General features: G+C 56.5%; 2 protein-coding genes across 3 annotated transcripts; both read right to left on the bottom strand.

The window, feature by feature from the left end:
* Positions 1-74: 74 nt before the first annotated feature.
* On the bottom strand, positions 75-12,227 carry CAMKV (CaM kinase like vesicle associated). Of its 2 annotated transcripts, XM_040445401.1 has the most exons (11): positions 12,037-12,225; positions 4,448-4,556; positions 4,206-4,337; positions 3,951-4,025; positions 3,599-3,737; positions 3,343-3,463; positions 3,111-3,186; positions 2,888-3,024; positions 2,649-2,727; positions 2,327-2,414; positions 75-2,028 (listed from the first exon to the last, which is right to left on the bottom strand). In XM_040445401.1, exons 2-11 carry the CDS (start codon positions 4,540-4,542, stop codon positions 1,447-1,449), a joined length of 1,524 nt encoding a protein of 507 aa, XP_040301335.1. In that variant the 5' UTR covers positions 4,543-4,556; positions 12,037-12,225; the 3' UTR covers positions 75-1,446. The 2 variants fall into 2 exon arrangements, with proteins under 2 accessions (XP_040301335.1, XP_040301336.1); XM_040445402.1 differs by lacking the exon at positions 4,206-4,337 and having other exon boundaries at positions 12,037-12,227.
* A 3,356-nt stretch (positions 12,228-15,583) lies between these two features.
* On the bottom strand, positions 15,584-19,406 carry LOC121011217 (uncharacterized). The gene is given in 2 exon segments (XM_040445408.1): positions 15,584-16,191; positions 16,193-19,406. Coding segments are annotated over 2 exon segments (3,747 nt in total). The 5' UTR covers positions 19,358-19,406; the 3' UTR covers positions 15,584-15,609.
* Between the last annotated feature and the right edge of the window lie 355 nt (positions 19,407-19,761).

Below are 19,761 nucleotides of genomic sequence, written 5' to 3' on the forward strand. Positions count from 1 at the left end.
GAACCTGCTCCCAGCCTCTTCCTCCCCATTGCCTTCCAGGGGCCCCTCCCCAGTAAGACAGAGGAAGCAACGGCGAGAGGATGGCCAGAGGCTTTGGCAGGGTGACATTTATTTGCCAGGTTCAGCAGGCACACAGTTAGCCTACCAACCTTCATACACCAGAGCAGACCCACAGGCATGCAGGGAGAAGGGCAGGACTGACACTGGAGTGCCGAGCAAAGGCCGGGACCAGTGTGGCTGCCTGCCCAAGCTGTGGTGGGGTCTGACAAAGGGCACCTGCCAGGAGCCTCGATCAGGAAACGGGGAAGCCTTATTCCACTTCCTCATCCCAGAAAAAGCAACTCAGCATGGCTCAGAGGCACCTGGACCTCTGTTTCAGCCATGATAGAAGGGGAAGTGGGTCACAGACGTAGAGGGGGTTCCTCTCTATTTTGTTGTTGGATTAGGAGGGCAGAAATCTGCCCCTATGAAGGGCAACCCCCTAAATCAGACTATGGGACACTGCCATGCAGCAGGCCCCCTTCAGTGGAGAGGACTGTAGACTGAACCTAAGGGACTCCATCAGAAAAGAGCCAGGGGATACCAGCCCTCCCTGTTTGGCTCAGGGTAAGGACCAAGCTAGGCTGGTGCATGACATGCTGGGCCTGCACTCTGCCTTCCAGTTTTCACTGCCACATCCCAACTGCTCCTCCTTCCCCTTACAGGCTCATGAAGCTCAGGGCACAGGGCAACCCACTGCAGAACCCAGGAGGGCAGGAAATAGCATAAGGGTGTTGGTGAGAACTTTCCAGGGACAAAGATGGAAGCTTCTACCCCCCCCCCCCACTCATTCTCTTTCACTTCTGAGGACCCCTAAAGCTACCAAGCAGTGCCCCCAACCATGCGACCAGTCTTGTCTTAAAGCATACTGCCCTAGATTTTTGAATTCTCTATACAAGCCTGTGTCCATTCTTAGAGCAGCCCACATACCACAGGCACATACCTTCATGTGCAGGAGCCTAAGACCGCTGACAGGGCCTCGCTGGAGGACCAGCTCTCAGGGCAAGGCCACCCAAGATTAGGGCCTGGGAAAGGATGGGACCTGCAGGGCCTGCCTGGGGAAATTGTGAGGCAAAAAGGGAAGGGGAAGGGAGCAGGGACCTCCTGAGTATCCCTAGAGCAGCATCCCGCAAGGAACAGAAACTGGTGAAGCTAGCGAAAGACAGAAAAGCCACAAGGAATCCATGCAGGGGCTGGGGCCGGTCCTGCCTCTGGCCTGCCCACCACTCACGCACATACACACAGGAGATGAGACTGCTCTCCCGTGGCCCCCAGACATGCCCCACACTGGGAGGCAGGGGCAGGGGGAGCAAGGGCATCAGGCCAATGACTCTATGTACAGTGAGAAGCCCCTCATCCACTCTCCCACCCTCCTGCCCATCCCCTGCCCCACACCAGACTGCCCACTCAGCTGGTCTCCTCCCTCCGAGACTCCTGGGCATAGCCAGCAGCCTCTTCCCCTTTACTAGAGGGTGGAGCCTGGCCTGTTGTGCCCCCAGGGGCTGTGCTGTCCGGCTGGGCCAAAGCCGGCTCAGGGGTGGCAGCTGCCTTGGTGGCCGGTGTGACACTGCTTTGAGTGGTGGGCATGATGCTCTCTTCTGTGGCTGGTGTGGCTCTCCCGTCGGTGGCTGGAGTAACACTCCTGTCGGTAGCTGGGGTGATGCTCCCATCAGTGGCTGGGGTGATGCTCCCATCGGTGGCTGGGGTGACACTGCCATCAGTGGCTGGGGTGACACTGCCATCTGTGGCTGGGGTGGCACTACGGTCTGCGGGGGCTGTATTATCACTCTTTGCAGCAAAAGCAGCATCACCCACTGTGGCTGAGGTGGCACTGCCCCCAAGGGCTGGGGCAGCTCCACTTGCAGCTGTGGCCCCACCTGCAGCCCCAGCGGTGGCAGTGTCTGTGGCTGGGGCAGACTGGGCTGTAGCTGTGCTGGACTGCTCTGGTGCCCGGAGCCGTTTCATGAGGGTGGTCACTCGGACAGCCTTCTGAAAGGAGGGCAGTGGAGAGAGGCTCAGAGTGGGGCTCACAGAAGCTGGATCCGTTCCTTCGCAAAGGCCAAACACAGACCATTCTATGGCGTCCCTGGCTGCCTCTGACCACCCGAGGGCCAGGGACCCAGCTGTTCAACACACCCACTTAAGGTAGTGACAGTGGCTACAATCACACCTGATAGCTGAAGAAACGCCTGTGTGTGGCTGCAGGGATATGATATAGGCAAGAAACTGTGTGTGCCAGAAGGAGCACTTGGGATCAATCCAAGAAAGGGAGTCATCCAACCCTTACCTTCCACTTAGCCCTGGCAAAGTTCTTTTCAATCTGGGCGCAGACACCATCCTTGATGTTCTTATCAGAAGCAGCATTGCCAGAAATCCTAGAAAGGGTACAGATGCATCTGGATCTGAGGGTGTATAGGCCTTCAGGGAGACTGCCCAGTCCTTTTCTCTTAAGATCCAGAAGTTACCAGGCAGGCCTCTGGGCTGGGCCTGAGCTCTGGGCACCCCCAACCCCTACTCAAAGCCTCAAGGATGGGGGCTACTAGATGTGAGGAGGACAGAGGCCAAGGGAAATCTGGCCTCTCCTTCTGTCCTCCATGGGCCCTGCTCACCACTCATGGGAGATGGCCTCTTCTGCAGTGATGCGCTGGTCTTGCTCCACCTCCATCAGCCTTGTGACCAGGTCTTTGGCTGGGGACAAAGCCAAGGAGAGGTGAGGCATTGGCACCTCATATCACTGTCTAGAGGTGATGAATAGGCTGGGAGGTAGGAGTAGAGTCCAGCAGAGAAGGCTGAGAGCAGGTCCCCCATACCAACCCTCCCGCTACCCACACACTGGGCACCTCCTCACCTGCCTGGGAAATGTCATCCCAGTATGGAGAGTCAAACTCGTAGTCGCCAGCTAGGATCTTGCGGAAGAGGTTCTTGTCGTGGTTCTCATAGTCATCTTCCTCCACCTCCTCATAGAAAGGTGGGTTCCCTGAAAGCCTACATGGGGGCCAAAGGGCAGGGTCACTAAAGAAGGCTATGGACACAGAACCCCACCTGGCCTGGCTACAAACCCATTCACTCACAGGATGTACATGATGACTCCAATGGCCCAGCAGTCCACGGGGCGTCCATACCGCTGCCGGCCTACCACCTCTGGGGCTGCAAACACAGTGTCCATCTGGTGGTCAATATCAGGCCTGGCCAAGCCTGGGACCGCTCATACCCACTTCCTGGGTTGGAGACTTCCTTCCCCCTACCCAGAGCCACTCCTTGAAGGTTGTCCCCCACCCTGTCCCTGCCCCACCCCCTGCTTGCCCAGGTACTCGGGAGTCCCACAGGGCTCCTTGATGAGGCCATTCTCTAGCTTAGCCAGGTGGAAGTCGCTGATGACAATCTTTGAGTTCTTCAACCGATTATAGTAAACCAGGTTCTCCAGCTGCTCCGGGCAGGAATGACATGTGGGTGGGCAGAGAAAGACTCCATGAGGACCTCAGAGGCTAGACCAAGACCCCAAGGTGCTGCCCACCTCAGCCCCAGGCCGGGTGCCAACAGACCTGGCTCCTGGCCTCACCTTGAGGTTCCTGTGCACGATCTTGAGTGAGTGCAGGTAGGCCACGGCCTCCAGGACCTGCCGCACCACATTGCTTGTATCTCGCTCCGAGTAGTAGCCCTGGTCCAGGATCCAGTCAAACACCTCCCTCCCCGTGGCCCTGAGGGACACCAGCCCCTGAGCCCGAGTGGGCAGGATCGGGGGTGGGGCAGGAGTATTTGGGCAGGCTGCCTACACCAGGCAGCTAGCTGGGCAAGGCACGGGGACCCAACACCCCAAGGGGCCAGAAAGGGGGCTTTCCCTGGTTGCAGAGGGCAGAGCAGGTAAAGGCCCTGGGGACTGAGGAATCCGGGGACCCCAGACCCACACTCACAGCTCCAGGAAGATGAAGTACTCCTTGCGGGTCACAAACACATCCACCAGTTGCAGGATGTTGGGATGCTTCACCCTGGCAGCGGAGAGAGGGGCCAACAGTTAGGGCTGGGTAAACCCCTAAGAGAGGCTCTGGTTGCCACCGTGGGCCACAGCAAACTAACTGGCCAGAGCCTGGTACTGCTTGAGGTCACCTGCCCTTGAAACCATTCCCTGCTACCTCCTATGCCACCCCACCCCGAGGCCTCACACTCACATCTTGAGGATGCCTATTTCGTTCTTGGCCGCCTTCCGCACCTTGCGGCCGTCCCGCTTCTGGAACTTCTTGCAGGTGTGCAGCTTGCCCGTCGTCTTGTCCTTGGCCCGGAAGATCTCACAGAACTCCTCACTGTAGCCAGCAAGCACCCCACTCAGCCCTGGCCTCAATGTGGGCTGCCCTCTGCTCTCCTTTCCCAGGCCCTTGCCCACCCACCCTTGACCACAAGACCCCGCACTCACGTCTTGATGACCTGTCCCAAATCATATCTGTCAGTCACCTCCGACGGCTGGTTATAGTTCTTCTTATCGCCCAGAGTCACACACCCAAACGGCATTGCCAGTCTCTGAGCTGCAGACAGGATGGAGTCTGGCTCAGCTGTACCACAACATGGAGGCTTCTCCCCACAGTACGGAGGCTGGCTCTGGGAGACCCCAGCATGGCTCAGGACAAGGCAAGGGGCAGAGACTGCACTAGGAAGGGCTAGAGGGTGGTCAGCCTCCTACCCCTGCTTTTCTGGCCACAGCTCCTGCCACTCAGCTTGGCTGCCTGAACTACAACAGCCCCTACTTACGAAAAACATATTAAACTGACATATCAGGGAATCACTTTCTATTATGTACATTAAAACAATTTTTTTACCAATTTCTTTAAATTTCAGCTATTGCACAGATGATGGGGAATATAACCACCCACCCAGCAGATAGCCATCTCTGAAAGTCTGAAGATACCAAGTGTTAGCAAAGACTTGAGCAGAAATGCATACATTTTTGCCGCAGGACACTCATATTACACAGCAATGGAAATGAAGGAGCTATAGCTATAGCCAACCACATGGTGAATCTCACCAATACAGTGTTGAGTGAAATAGACACAAAAGAATACATACAGCATAATCCTATTGATTCAGAGTTCAAAACATGCAGAACTAACTTGTACTAAGGATACAAACATTCTGGTAAAACTGTTTTCAAAAAGAGCTAGGAAATAAGTACTATGAGTCCTTCCACAAGAAAGAGAGTGGTTGCGATTGAGTCAAGACACGGGGAGATTCTGGAGAGCTGATTTCTGAACCTGAGTGGTGGTTTTCACAGGTGTTTGCTTTATAATAATTTGTAAAAATGTACATACAAGTTTGGGGCACATTTCTAGATTTTCGATATATTTCACAATTTTAAAATGTTGATAAAAATTATAGCTATCTGTGGGGGTGCCTGGGTGGCTCTTTCGGTTAAACACAGACTTCGGCTCAGGTCATGATCTTGTGGTTTGCAAGTTCGAGCCCCACATCAGGCTCTGTGCTGACAGCTTAGAGTCTGGAGCCTGCTTCAGATTCTGTGTCTCCCGCTGTCTCTGCCCCTCCCCCACTCGTTCTCTCTCTGTCTCTCTCTGTCTCTTTCTCTTTCTCTCAAAAATAAAATAAACACACAAAAAAAATTTTAATCAAAAAAGAAATTATAGCCATTCATATTGAAGAGCACTTGGTAGGGGCGCCTGGGTGGCTCAGTTGGTTAAGCGTCCAACTTCGGCTCAGGTCATGATCTTGTGGTTTGCAAGTTCGAGCCCCACATCGGGCTCTGTGCTGACAGCTTGGAGCCTGGAGCCTACTTCGGAATATGTGTCTCCCTCTCTCTCTGCCCCTCCCCTGCTCATGCTCTGTCTCTCTCTGTCTCTCGAAAATAAATAAATGTTAAAAAAAAATTTTTTTTTAAAGAATATTGGGTAGCTATTACAAAGAATAAAGTATGGAAATGCACTGCTGTTGGACGGTTTCTGAGATATGTTAAGTAGAAAAGCAAGGGACAGAATGCTGGGTCAAGGGTGCTGCTATTTGGGTAAATTTTTTATTTAAAAACGATTTTTTAAATGTTTATTTGTTTTTTGAGAGAGAGAGAGCATGAGCATGAGTGGGGGAGGGACAGAGAGAGAGAGAGAGAGAGGGAGAGAGAGAGAGACAGACAGAATCTGAAGCAGGCTCCAGGCTCTGAGCTCTCAGCTCAGAACCCGACACAGGACTCAAACTCATAGACCATGAGATGGTGGCCACAGCCAAAGTTGGACGCTTAACCAACTGAGCCACCCAGGCTCCCCTGGGTAAATTTTTTAAAGTTTATATTCCAGTGTATACTCCAAACTCCATTCTGGAAAGACAGCTAAGAAAATCAGAGTGCTCTTTGGGGCAAAGAATTGTGTGTTAAAGGGGCAGATTTATATCTTGTATTATTTTCTGTTAGAATTTTTACTATGATTACCTTTATTGATTTAATAAATGTTGCATTCAGGCACAGTCCTTGGAGAGTTTCCTCAGAGAGACCCCATTTGGGTGGAAGTGAGGAAAGGCTTTGAGGAAGAAGCAGCAGCAGGGCTGAGCCTTAGAGGAGAAGGATTTGCCAGGAGGCATGCAGGGGTAAACGGTCCAGAAAAGCTAGACAAGCCTGCCAGGGCCTCACTGCCAGGGCCCACAGGAGACCTGGGCAGTCAGGTCCAGGGAATAAGATCCTGGCCAGGGGTGGGTGTCACAAAGGTGACCACATGCAGCTGACTACAGTGGGTTCCAGGCACTCTGGCACCTGGGACATGGCACCCATGGGTATGCAACCTTGCCAACCCAATCCTCACCTGCGGTGCTGGGTGGACTGGCTCCAGCACCCAAAGGAAAATGCACTCGCAGCTCTTGCTACAGGTAAACTTCAGGAGGGGAGTTAGTGACTGTCTGGACCTCCATAACACATGGTTAATGTGATACTGAGGCCATGGCAAAAGCTCTGCATGGAGGCTGCAAATGACCCTGCTGCTGCTGGCTGTGCCTACTGTCCCTCCATGCCGATTAGCACCTGCTGTGCACCTAGATGCTCCCCTATCTGGACTCACTGCAACTACACGGTAGTAGAGAAGGAAAGAAGACATCCCCAGAGGAAGCCGCTTGGGTCACAGGGACTCTGCCAGCCAGGGTCAAAGGCCAGGACCCACACAAGTCCCATGGCTAGCCCTGGCTTTTGCTGGATTCCTCCCAGGCAGAGGCCACTCCCTCCCCAGGGGTCATAGTCCCGTAAGTTTTCCCTCAAATTTGTCCTCAGCATTAGGAAACAAATTTCATCTTTCCCTCATATGGGTTATTTGGGCTCAGGAAACACAAATGCATTTCACTGGCGTGATTTAAGCCAGGGCTTAAGCCATCTTGTGAGGCACTGCAGAGGCAAACAAGAGAAGCTTTGAAGATTGTCCCCGACTGTGTGTCTTTGCCACCATGGTCACAGCCCTGCTCCTGTGTCTGCCGGAGAGGAGCATGTGGCTGGAATCCCACACTCACAGCTGAGAGCAGAGGCACAGCCACCCACCACTGCCGGCCACTCATCTCTGTGCCCTAACAATCTGGGGGAGGGGGCCTGCATCAGTCCCTCAATGGCTCTAACGCACTGTGATTCCCTTTCCGGGCTGGAATCCAAGAGCCATGTACTGGGCAGGAGGGTGGTACCTCAGCCTGTGGGCCCCCCAGGAGAGGTGGGAGGGACCTGTGTCCCAGCTCTGTTGCTTTGCTTACACCGTTCCCTGTGGCAGGAATGCCCTTCCCCCAAAGCTTCCCATCAGTATCCTATTTGTCACGGCAGAGTTATTTATAACGTAAAAAAAAATCAGCAACTACCTAAAATCCAACAACAGGTGACTAACCAGCTCAACTGTGTCCATTCAATGGCAGGAAGTGTGGACACTGACAAGGGTACTGCCCACCTTGGCCTCCCTGTGAAGCAGCCTCCACATGAGCTAGGTGTCAAGACCGGTGCTTAATCTCTTTCTTGGTTTGTTGTGATTTCTGACATTATAAGGTTGTTTGTGCAACCAATTGTCTAAAATGATTCTGATGTTCCAGGCTCAAAATGGCCCTTCTCTGAGATACTTTCCACAACCTCCACTTCCCCCACCCTATCAGCTCCTTGCTCTGCTGCATGGTGTGGGAGATTCTGTATATGCCCATCCCTGATATTGGCCCAGCTTTCAGCCATACATATTCTCTTGTGCTCGCAAGGATCCAGGGTTAGTCTTGTGGTCTCCTCCACCACAGAAATCCAGGCCTCTGCTCACAGTCACATCAGCCTGGATCTAGATCCTAAAACCTCATGAATGGGGCAGGGACAGATGGGCCTCTCTCCCTACCATGGGTGCCCTGATCTCAGTCGGTTACTGCTTCCCTCACCAAACTGTACCCATTTGCCTCTACCCCCTTTCTAGCCCCAGGGCGAAGAAAGGAGAAAAGGGGTCCCCTCTACCCCCACCCTCTCCACCATCTGCTGCCCACTGCTGCTGCCTGGGAGGTTGCTGGTGTGCGCACCAAGCCCCTGGCACCTGCTTGCAACAAGGGAGGCCCTGGTCCTGAAGCTAGGGGAACAGTCAAGGGACAGCTTCAAGAACGGTGACAAGCCAGGCAGAAAGGGGTTTGCATTTCTCACCCCCCACGGCCCAGTCAGCCCAGACCCAATACCCAACAGTGGAGAACTATCCTCCCACTGACACAGGGGCAGAGCCCAGGTCCACACTGGGACATGGGAGGACACAGAAGCCCCATAACGGCCGTTTCCCTAGAGACATGGCTCTTTTCATTTCCTGCAGAGAAACGGTGTGCACAGGGGGCTGTCCAAAGGGAGCTCAGGGGAAGCGCGGAGCCTGGCACTGTCAGTGCCCTCCAGCTGACTCTAAGGATGCCTGATGGCCAAGCACTCCCAGTTACTGCCTGCTCCTCAGGTCTGACCCCTGGGCTTGGGCAATCGAGCCTCAGGCAAACCTGAGGGACACTCTGCCTGTTGGTGCCCTGGTAATAAAGGGTCCCATAGGGGCCCTGCTGCAGCCTTAAGCAAGTCTGGCTCCAGAGGTGGTCCTGCATTGGAGTCTTGTTCCCTCCTCCACTGGGGTCAGCCTGGTTCAGGCCCCACCTTTCACAGCAATAAACAAGTTTCCCGCTGCCTTGGACCTCTCCCATGTAGAGTTCCAGAGCTTGCAGTAAATCTTGGGAGGCCAGGAGGGGCCCAAGAGGCCTCCTGTTACCTCCCAACAACTGTGGGCAACACCTCCCGATTTAGTGGCAGCTGTGAACACCAGCCTTCAGGTACCCCCTCCCCTCCCCTACTCTCGTCTCTCAGGGACTGGGGCTGCATTTCCTGCTGCAAAGGACATGCCTAGGCCCAAGCCTTGCCTGGCTCTCACAGCTGAGGTCTCACTAGAAGGACCAGGGGAAATGGAGACTTCATCCTCAGGGTCTGGTGTCAGAAGGCACAGCCAATCTTCTAGCCCACTGTCCAGCTGCTTCAGGGACGTGGGCAGGGGGCCGCTGTGGCTGGGCCTCAGGCTCCAGCTAAACCACGGTCCATAGTTCCTGCTGCTGACTCTCCCGTCTAATGACGGAGTAAGGACAGGGGGCCTCTCCAGCCTCAGCAGTGGGCATATAGTCTAGTGGTGCCTCCAGAAAGTTCAGCCTTGAACTTGGCATGACAGGGCTAAGAACCAACTGGACCCTCCCAGGCACCTGGGGTCCCAGTCTTTGAACCCCTGAAGGAAAATCCACTGGCGGCCCTGCTGCCCTGTGGGTGGAGGAGGGAAATGCAGGGGAAGGCCCCAGAGTAAAGGATTGCTATGGTGATGGAAGTTTTGAAACAAAGGGAAGGGGAAGGGGAGAGGTGTTGGCCAACCCCTTTTCTAAGAATTCCTTGAGATTTTGGCCCAACTCCTTCCCCATGGGTTCTGGCACCTGGCCCCATCAAGGAAGGGGAGGAGGGGGAATTGAGAGACTTTAGAAAAGAGAGAGGGGGGCAGGAACAGTGAGGGACAATGGCAAAAAGTGATGGAAGGGTGACAATAAAAAGGACACAGGCACAATGACACAGGCAAGAAAGGTGGGTAGGGGTTCTGAAGGGGTCTATGGGCACCCAGCAGAGCCTTAAGGCCTCCACAGCCATATGCTCTGAACACCTGGGCCATGAGCTGCCCATGGTGCCTGGACCTTTGACACTGAACCCTCCTGTATCCCTCAGAAATGCACTGAACTTGGGTGTGGGAAGCACAACCACGCCTGGGGGAAGAGGCCAGCTGTTGCAGTCCCCTCCGAACAATTCCATAGCCCCTCTCCCAATCATTAGGCAGCTTAGGTAAGGCAGGTCCATCAGGTGGAGGGTGCATGCCTGGAGAAGGGGACTAGAATGAAGCTTACAGACCTGGCTGCTTCCCTTTGTAGCCCCTTCTCTCAACTGGCCCAGCCCAGCCTAGACTAGCTACGCCCCCTTTACCTGCCATCTTCCCCAGGCCTTGGGTCCCCAGGGCCCCTCTTGCAGTTCAGCCTAATTCCCTGCTGCAGCCATCCCGCTTTCCAACAGTGGATCCCGTCAGGGGGGGCCAGAAACAGCACCCTAAACAACCCAGAAACAGGATAACAACTGCACAGCACCAACCCCCTGCCTCAATTTCCCTAGATGGAGATCATGAAGTCTGTGGCCTTCTTCCAGGGCAAGGAATGGTGGCCAGGACATGGGCTGGAGAGGAGGGCCAGCAGCAGATATGGGGAAGGCAGCCTTTGGCACCTGGGGGTTCACACCAAATGCTATGAAAGAAGGGCAGAGACCTCTGCCGCACCCTGAGCCCAGCCTGACACTGAGGGGAGGAGAGACACGAATTTCCCAGTGGAGAAAACTGGGGTCTATCAAGTGGCTAAAATTCAACTGAGGAGGTGTGGAGTGGGGGGAGGGGGAGAATCAGGTCTCTCTAGGTGGTCCTGGGGGGCTCAGAGTCTGGGCCTTGGAGGGGGGCAGCAGGACAGGGGCTGGACTGCTGCAGACTAAGCTTTTGGTGAAGGATAGAGGGCCCTGCTCCCCAGAAGGGACCCTGGTGGAGCAGGCTCTGTCTACGGGGTGCGGACAAAAGCAGTTTGGCACAGCTATGGGGGGCTGGGAGAGCCTAGGGTCTCTGACAGACACTACAAGCTGGGTAAGGCAGAAATTCATTTGTTCATTGTCCACTGCCCCCCCCCACACACACACCAGCCAGGGACCCTGCTCCCCAACGTGGCGCCACCCTGACCCCCTTCCCCAGCGCTGCTGACTCGCCCCCGCTGGCACAGCAACACACATGCGGGAGGCACACGTGTGAGCACCAAGCCCCGCACCTCCCAGCAGAAACATGTGCGTCCCCTACCCCCACCGCGCAGCGCTGGGTCGGTGCCCTGAACCCCCAACTGGCCCCCACGTTAAGGCTTGGAAGCTGAATCTTGGCTAGGGGGCTGCGGGCCCCCAGGGGCTTGGGGCCTCCTCCCCCACCTCGCGGCAGCCCCGCCCAGCCCCCTTCAGGTTGTCGCCTATAAAGAACTCTCCGTTGTCATGGAAATTAGTGACTGCCTAGCTGGAGGAAGGGGACCCGGGGGCAGTTGGGAGGGGTTGAAGGCGGCTCTGGGAGTCAGGAGGGTCGGCTTAGCCCTCGGCCCCTACCCCCAAGGGGCACCACGAACCTTGGAGGGTTAAGGTTTTCACAATTAGGAGCCCAGCAAGACGGGGGGGGGGGGGGGGCGAAAGGGGCGGGGGGGGATCGGGGGAGAAAGATTCGCCTGACTTGAGTCTCAGAGGCTTCCCCTGGGACCCCCGAGCCTTGAGAGGTGACGGGGAACTTTAAGCCCAACCCCGCTCTCCGACCCCCGGATCTCCAGAACCCTCGTGCTCTGCCCCCACTGAGACCCCAAGCCCTCGCGGAGCCCCCGCGCACTGAGCGACCCGAATCTTGAGCCAGAGACCCAATCCCCCAAGACCCCCACAACGTGCGTTCAGGGGGCGGCCCCCCCCCCTCGCGGCCCGCCCCGCACCTGCAGCGCCGGTCGGTCACACGGAGGAAGCGATCTCGGGTTCAGTGGGGCGCCGAGGGTTCCGGGGGCGGCGGGCAGAATCCGCTCCGGGCACGCGGGGCAGACGCGGCGCCAGCTGCAGCCGCTTGGGCTCGCAAACCTCCAGCATCTCCCGCCGCTCGCCGGCACCGGATTCGCACCCCAGGCCGGGGGCGGGCTGGGGGCGGGGCCTCCCTCAACCGGCTCCGCCCGGGCCCTTGAGGAGCTTGAGGCCAGAAACCCACTCGAAGGGGGGCGGACGACCAGCGGTAAAGAGTTGTTGAGCACTGGCCAGCCTGGCGCCGGCCTGGCTCTCAAAGACTCCCTTAGGCCCTGGGACTGACTGGGCAACAGGGGCCAGAGGGGCCTTCTTATACACATGGCAGGGAGTGGGGAGTAGGAGGTGTGGGGAAAGCAGAGTCCTGGAGCTGCACAGGAATCTCTTGGCAGGTAGTAGTCCCCAGGGGACCAGCACTCTGCCTAGCTCCCAAAACCTGACCCAAAGGGTGGAACCTACTTACATGAACAAAGTGTGCAGTTGCTAGGGCAAGCTGCATTACAGATTGGCATCCTCTAGCTAAGAATAGTAAGCACATGGTTGAGTATGTGGGCAAGTGGTCAGTGAGGGCTCCAGACCATGGTGGCAGAAACTCCTATTCCCCCACCCCACCCCAATTCAGCCTTTCTCATTCCGAAGTCCCAGCCAGGGTGGCTAGCCCAGCCCACAAGGCTGGCCCCCCTCCTTGTGCAGCACTGAATTTCCCAGCCTATAAAAGTCACCCATGACATGGTATGGATTGTGCTTTCCAGTTTAATCACCCTCAAACACTTCATGAGCAGCATCACCACCAGCAGCCTAGGCTGGGATGTGGGGATACAGGAGAACTATTGCACCAAGGGGTCCCACCAGTCCCGTCCTCTGATGGGAAGAGGCTAAGAACTGCCTGGAAGAAGATTTGAAGGAAGTCCTTGGCCATTTCTTTGTCCTTTGTCAGGGAGGCACATAGACCCAATGCTTGCCCCTTCCCCCTCACAAGCACTGAGAACCATCCTGAGGCCCATGTCGGAAGGCCAGACAGGCTTCTTGGTGCCTGGAGCTGGGTTCCACCCCACCCTAAACCTCCCAGTGAGCCTTCTGACCCCATCCTGGGTAAGGTCATTTCCAAACCCTTGGATTTGACTGAGTCTTCCCTGTATGGCCCCCCATGGCTGCTGACAGGAGTGACTGCTCAAGTGAGGAAGTTGGGGCTGGAGTTGGGAAGGCTAGCCTGGGAAATGACCACTCAAACAAGGCCCCTCAATATCTTCCTCCAGACAAAGGTGTCAAGGAGCTCTTTACATCCTTCCCTGGCTTTGGGTCACCTCTTCCAGGCCAGGCTGATGCCACCTCTGGGCCCTCTGTGCTCTGGGTGGTCTCAGTCACAGGACCAACCCCACCACTGTGTAGGAATCTCCTGGCAGGCTAGGCATCAGCAGGGCAGAGGCTGTGTTTCATTTCAGTATGCTCAGTTCACGTCTGCAGAATGAATGAATGGCCTGGTATTCGGTCCTTCCTGCTGTCTGCCCACTGTCCTTGAAACAATGGTTTTCTGAGTTGTATAGTACAGCTGAGCCATGGCTTGCTGACCCCACACATGTGACATACATTTTCTGGCTTTCCTGAAGGTCATAGCTCTCTGGGTATGAAGAAGCTGGGCTAAGTAGAAACTAGAATGGGGGATTTAGAGGCAGGGGAAGAGGTGGTTTGCTAGAGCCCTGCCTGCTGCTGGCAGTGCTCCACCTCTTCTTGGTCGTGTGCACACTCCATGTGCCTGTGGGTGAGTGCACGTGGTGGGGTGTGTGTGTACACGTGTGAGTGTATGTGTGCGTGAGCTCTTCTGCTGAAGGAGACGGCAATAGCACAGTGTGTGCAGTGGTGCCCAGTGGCACGTGTATCTGCATTCTGTGTGCACCCAGGCGTGCTTGCTCGCACATGTACGTGGACACTGTTGCTAGTCTGTGAAGCCACTGATCCCTGAAGCCACCGGTCCCCTCCCTGCCTGACACAGGCCTCAGGACTGTGGAGGCTGAATCAGGATATGGGAGCAGGATGTGGGAAGAGCCTGGGCCATGCCCGAGGGCTGGTAGGGGCTGTGATGACCCTACATCACAGGCTATTTCCAGTCTCCCCACCCAGGACAGCCCCTCACTGTCAGGCATTTGCTGGGGGGCGCGGGGGGGGGTGGGGCGGGTAGCCGGGTCTTTGCGCTTTGTGGGTAGAGCAACCTAAAGATGAGAACACAGTGTTGGGATGGGAGCACACTTGTCCCTCAGCCCCCAGCCAGGGAGACACAGGCAGGGTAGGTCTTCAGTGTTTTGGCTTCAATCTCTAGCCACCCTCCGGGCAGGAGGTAGCAATACCAACTAGATGCCATCCTCTCAACTCTTCCAGGCCATGGACTGGGCCCACGTGGAACTTTATTCCCACCTCTACTATTTAGAGCTAGACAAGGTCAGGGGCCATGGCTTCTAGCCAACCCCCTGGCCAGAGGAATGGTGGAAAGCCCTTTAGGACAGGGCAGAGTTTGGGAAAAGAGCAGGGGCAGTTGGCATTGACATTGTCCAGTAGCCTCTATGAAGATATCCTGAAGAAGCCAGTACCCTAGGCCAGTGGGCAGGGAAGCCCAGGTCGGGAGGCTGAGGAGGGGAAAAGAGCCCAAGGTTGACAGTTCTGGCTCTCACCAGAGATAGACAGTCAGAGAGGCAGGATAAAGTGTGAACCTACCTATCCACAGAGCCCACAAAGCGAGTCAGATCCTCATTGCCCAGTTCAGGTTGTATCTCCCACCCAAGATCCAGGACTTATCTGACACCTGCATGACCCTGACTTCCTGCCCCAGGGCACCAAAGGCCAGCACTCCCATACCCTCATACTCTGACTGGCCACAGAAGCATAGAGCTTTAGGCAAAGTTCAGACTTTTCACCAGGCCAGCTACCCCAAGAAGCCCAGACTTTTATAGGTACCCTCTCTTGGAAGCAACAAATGTTCCAGGTCCCCAGCCATCTTTGGAACTGTTAGGCTGTTGTCCATGTTGCTGTCCTTAGCCCCCCGTAGAGGGCCCAAGATGGAGGAGGGAGGAGGGCAAGCCATCTTTTCCTCTGGAGCTAGGGGAGGGGGCTGTCCCCCCCCCTTCATGACTCACTCCAGGCTGTGTGGGTTATTACATTATGTTTGAAATTGCCATGACAACCAGCTGGCAATCAAGGGTAATTGCACTTGTCGCCAGGGCAACGGGGCAAAACCCACAGCAGCCACTGTCTATGATTGCCCTTGGGGTGCAGTAAAGGTCAGACTAGACCAGAGCCAATGCCAGCCAAGGGACTCTGAGGTTCTCTGGAAAGGATAGGATTGCCAGGGCCCATGGAGTTCCATTGTGCAGAGGCAGGGTGTGCCTTGGGAGTGCCAGGGTCCCCATCTCTAACTCCATGCCTGGACCTCTGTCTTTCCCCACACCACTCTGTGTCTAAAACATGCCACAGTGCTCGAAGTAAGCAGAACCAGAACTTTTATATGCTCACAGATGGTACTTGTAGATGGCCCAAGGGCCTTCCTCCTCGTACTCGCGGCGGCTGAGCCACAGACTCTGGAAGGAGTCCCGGGATGCCATGATGGAGCCTCCAAGCCAAGCAGCAACAGCACGGTGGGGAGAGCCCAGCACAGTGGCTCGGGGGCCCAGCTCCTGACTTAGGCGCTCAGGAAAGCCATTCACCAGGGTGGTGCCACCTTCCAGCACCACATTGGCCAGCAGCTGCTCCTGCTGCTTGGCATCCAGCCGGCCAATGCTAAGGAGGGCTAGTTGTGGGAGGCCAGGCTGGTTGAGGCCTAGCAGATCGGGCTGGAAGAGGGCCTCGGGGCAGCAGAAACGCTCAGAGCCCAGTGTGATGACCTGCTTGTCTGGAAGCATGAAGTCCACTCGGGCCTGAGCCTGGGCGCGGGCCATCTCAGCTGTCATGTCCGTGGCCACATAGCAGCAGGCCTCTTTAATCTGGTTGACCAACCCTGCCTTGGGTGGCGAGTGGCCACCTGCCAGCAATAGCTGAGCCAGGTATTCAGTGAGGTCAGCACCAGCCACGTCCAGCCGGTAGGTGTCGAGGGGGGGCCAGATCCCCCGTGAGGATAGGCGCCACATAGGAGGTACCATGGCCACTGCCCAGCACCAGCCCAGTGGTGCGCCCGTAAGCATAGAGTGCCAGGAGGGCCTGATGCGCCGTCTGCATGGCTGGCACGTGGAAGCGCTCAAAGAGTATTTCAGCCACCTTTTCTCGGTTGGTGTGCGGTGAAATGGGTGAGTCAGCCACGAGGACAGCCAGCTCCTCCGGCCGCACGCCCAGCCTGCAATAAAACAAGTGCTGCCACAGCACCTCCAATGCATCCCAGTCTGAGACCACTCCTCGATTCAGCACCAAACAGGAGCCCTCTTGGTCCTCGGGCACCACATACCGAGGCTCGTCCTGGGCTGGGTGCTGTAGCAGTTGGACACGTGAGGACACCACACTGAAGACGTGGTCCTCTCCAGCCAGTCCACATTTGGTGAAGCCCGTGCCTGTGTCAATCACCACAGCCGCCATGTCCTGGTAGGGACCCAGTGAGTGGCGGCAGAGCACCGGGGACTGCACTGGCAGAGCATCCGTGGCGGGCACCAGTTCGTAGCAGGCCCCACGGAGCAGGCCAAGGTGTGCAACCACTGGTGAGAGCGTAATGTCCTCAGCCATCAGCTTGAACTGGGGACCCTGGGGGTCACTGCCCACCATAGCCACGGGCAAGACCTTGCAGCCAGTGCCAGGTGTAGATAATGTGACCAGGGAAAACTGCTCCTCTTGGGTCCCAGGGGAGCTGCCAGGTTGCCAGGATGAGAGCTGATGTGTGCTGGAGCTTTGAGTGGCACCGACACCGACCTTTTCTCTACTCACGTAGACACGGGTCTCCTTAGGGGCCAGGGGCACCTGAAGTAGCCCTACGTGGGCCGGCAAGCCCAAGGGCTCTCCTTCCTGATGCAAGGTGGAGGCCTGGCCAGGTTCCCTGGGGATGGGGGTCCCTCCTGAGATGATGGGCTCTTTGGAAATGGGGGGTTCTTGAGAAAAGGGATGCTTCCCAGTGAGAGAAAGCTGCCTGGCAAGAGGGGTTCCAGTGAGAGGGGGCTGACCAGGAAGGGGGAGCTGCTTGGTAGAAGGGGCTTGCTCAGCCAGGAATGGCTGACCAGAAAGGGGGGTCTGCCTGGTGAGGGGGCACTGGTCGGCAGAGGGAGGCTGAGCAGTTGGAGGGGGCTGTCCAGCCAGGGGACACTGCTCAGCTAGTGGCAGCTGACCACTGAGGGAGGCCTGCCCAGCACCTTCTGCCCTAAGGTTGTCAGGGTGAGCAGTAAGGACCGCTTTCTGGTTGTGGTTGCCTGTATCCACCTGGAGTAGGGATCTGGACATCACCTGGGGTTTCGCTTGTGGTGTAGGCTCTGGGATCAGCTCTGAGTTCATCCACTGCAGTTTCTTGGGCTGGACCATGGAAGTGTCCTGCATCCTGGCTGTATTCAGCATCCAGATGGTGTGACTAGCTTCATTTTTTTCAGCATCAGGTTTAGACCAGCCAGGCTCATGAACATGGCTCAATATCCTCTCACCAAATTGGAGGGGCATCCCCAGTGGAATGGGCCCAGTGAACAGTCTGATGGGTGTCTCAGTACCAGGGGAGTCCCATGACTCCAAGTTGATACTCCCCTCCTTGGGAACCAGGGCCACCTCTCGATAGCTTCCCGACGAGAGGCTAGAGGGCACAGGGCTGGACAGTACGGGTGAAGTGGACCAGAATCTGGAACGGTTGTTGTCAGGGGAAAGGATTGGCATGGGTAATGGTCGAGTGGACAACACATTTTCAGGGACATAGATGGATGGGTGGCTGGGCATGAGGCCCACGAGCACTGCCCGTGAACCCATGGGGTCATGGCACAGTAGACCCATCCTGGTGTTGCCTGTGACTATATCAAACACCAGCACACAGTCTTCCACAGCATCCAGGAGCTGGCAGGTAGGGGCACTGGAAGGGGGAATCTGTATGGCTTCCCTGGGAGACTGGACTGGGGACTGTTCGTGGCAGGATACTTGGTAGGCAGACGCTGGCACATTGGAGCAGGTATTGTTGCAAACATTGAGAGGCTGCTGGTCTGGCTGAGAGCTGCAGATCTCATGGCTACTCCTCTGGGACTTGGGGGGCCCTGGGAATCCTGAGCCTGGTGTTGGGCTGCCTGGCCTGGAGGTGTAGACCAGGGGCTTCTCTGCTGGGTTCTCGGGCTGGTTGGGTAACACCTGCATTCTGGCAACCTCAAGCTCCTGGACATGGTCTGAGGACTCCTCTGGAGTGGGCGCTGGGGCAGGAGTCTCCTCCCGAAAATGAAAATCCACTTTGTCCTGGCAGGGTGTGACCACTTTGGAAGACTCCAAGACAACTGACCATCGATTGCCACACTCCCTGAGCAGGAGGTCTTGGGACAGGCCATTGGTGATGGCAAGGGTATCTGTCGAGTGGTCAGGGTTGGAGGTGTAAGGTTCAGATACTGCTGGCATTAGGGCTGTATCCACAACTGAAGTATTTGCCTGAGATGGAGTTGGAGGAGCCTGGGCTGGACACGGGCACTTGCCCTGGCCCTGACCTTGAGTTGGAGCCAGAGGAGGATCTTGGGCTACAACTGAGCCATCCTCCCCTGACAGGAAATAGGGTAGCCACCGGCTCTTTCTGCTGCCCACGGGGGCTCTTTGGTCAGGACTGCAAGGGCCTTTGCCCCAGCCTACCAGGACTTTAGCTGGAGCCTTGCCCTGCCCTGCAACCTGCACCTGAAGCCGGGAGCGGCAGAATCCATCCTGGGCCATGTCACTGGTGCTGTCACTGGCTGTGCACACGGGTAGGGCCAGGGTCCTGTTCTCCACGATGAGATGCGTTTGGGTTCCCACGATGGAGCTTGGAAACGGACTAGTAGAAGGGAGCCTCAGAATATCTTGGGAGGCCTGCTCACAGCCACACTGGGAGCTAACCTCAGCAGGGTCCCGGTGTAGCTGGTGAATGGGCTCAGGGGCATGGGCCTGGGAGGCAGGGCCACAGGTCCCATCAATGATGGCCTCGGTGGACAATGACAACCCCTGCCTGAAGTATGCAGATCCCGAGTTTATCCATGGTCCCTGGGACCCTCTGAGGCCACCCCCCAGCTGCTGGCTGCTGGCCAAGGAGTGGTCTTGGGGGCCGGATGTATCAGGGCCCCCCACCTCCTTGGTGACTTCCATAGTCCTGCTCCAGGCCCTAGGTGCCCTGCCCCCACTTCGTTGTCATGGTGACCCCACACATCACAGCCCCCAGTGACCTGGGGGGGGGCGGTGACAAAGTGTGGGAAACCAGGGGCCCCACCCCCCTGAGGAATGCGGTCTGCCCAGGGAACCTTGGGAAACAGAAAGGCCCAGGAACCTTAGTTAAGTTCACCAACCCTAGGCCAGCCTCCTCTCCCCTTACCAGCCAGGTGACTACTCTACCCAGGCCTGCCATAGAGTGAGGACAGTGCCCCTTGTGGCAGGGCCTAGGAGTGGCAGTGTAAAGCCAACAGAGAAAGGTAGGCAGGGGAGACTCTGGATTCCTAGTGTACTTCAGATGCCAGACCTGGTTCTTTCTCCTCACTTCTCAGGTGTCAACTTGA

Source organism: Herpailurus yagouaroundi, unplaced genomic scaffold (assembly GCF_014898765.1).
Source record: "Herpailurus yagouaroundi ecotype Mexico unplaced genomic scaffold, PumYag 193, whole genome shotgun sequence".
Taxonomy (NCBI): Eukaryota; Metazoa; Chordata; class Mammalia; order Carnivora; family Felidae; genus Herpailurus; species Herpailurus yagouaroundi.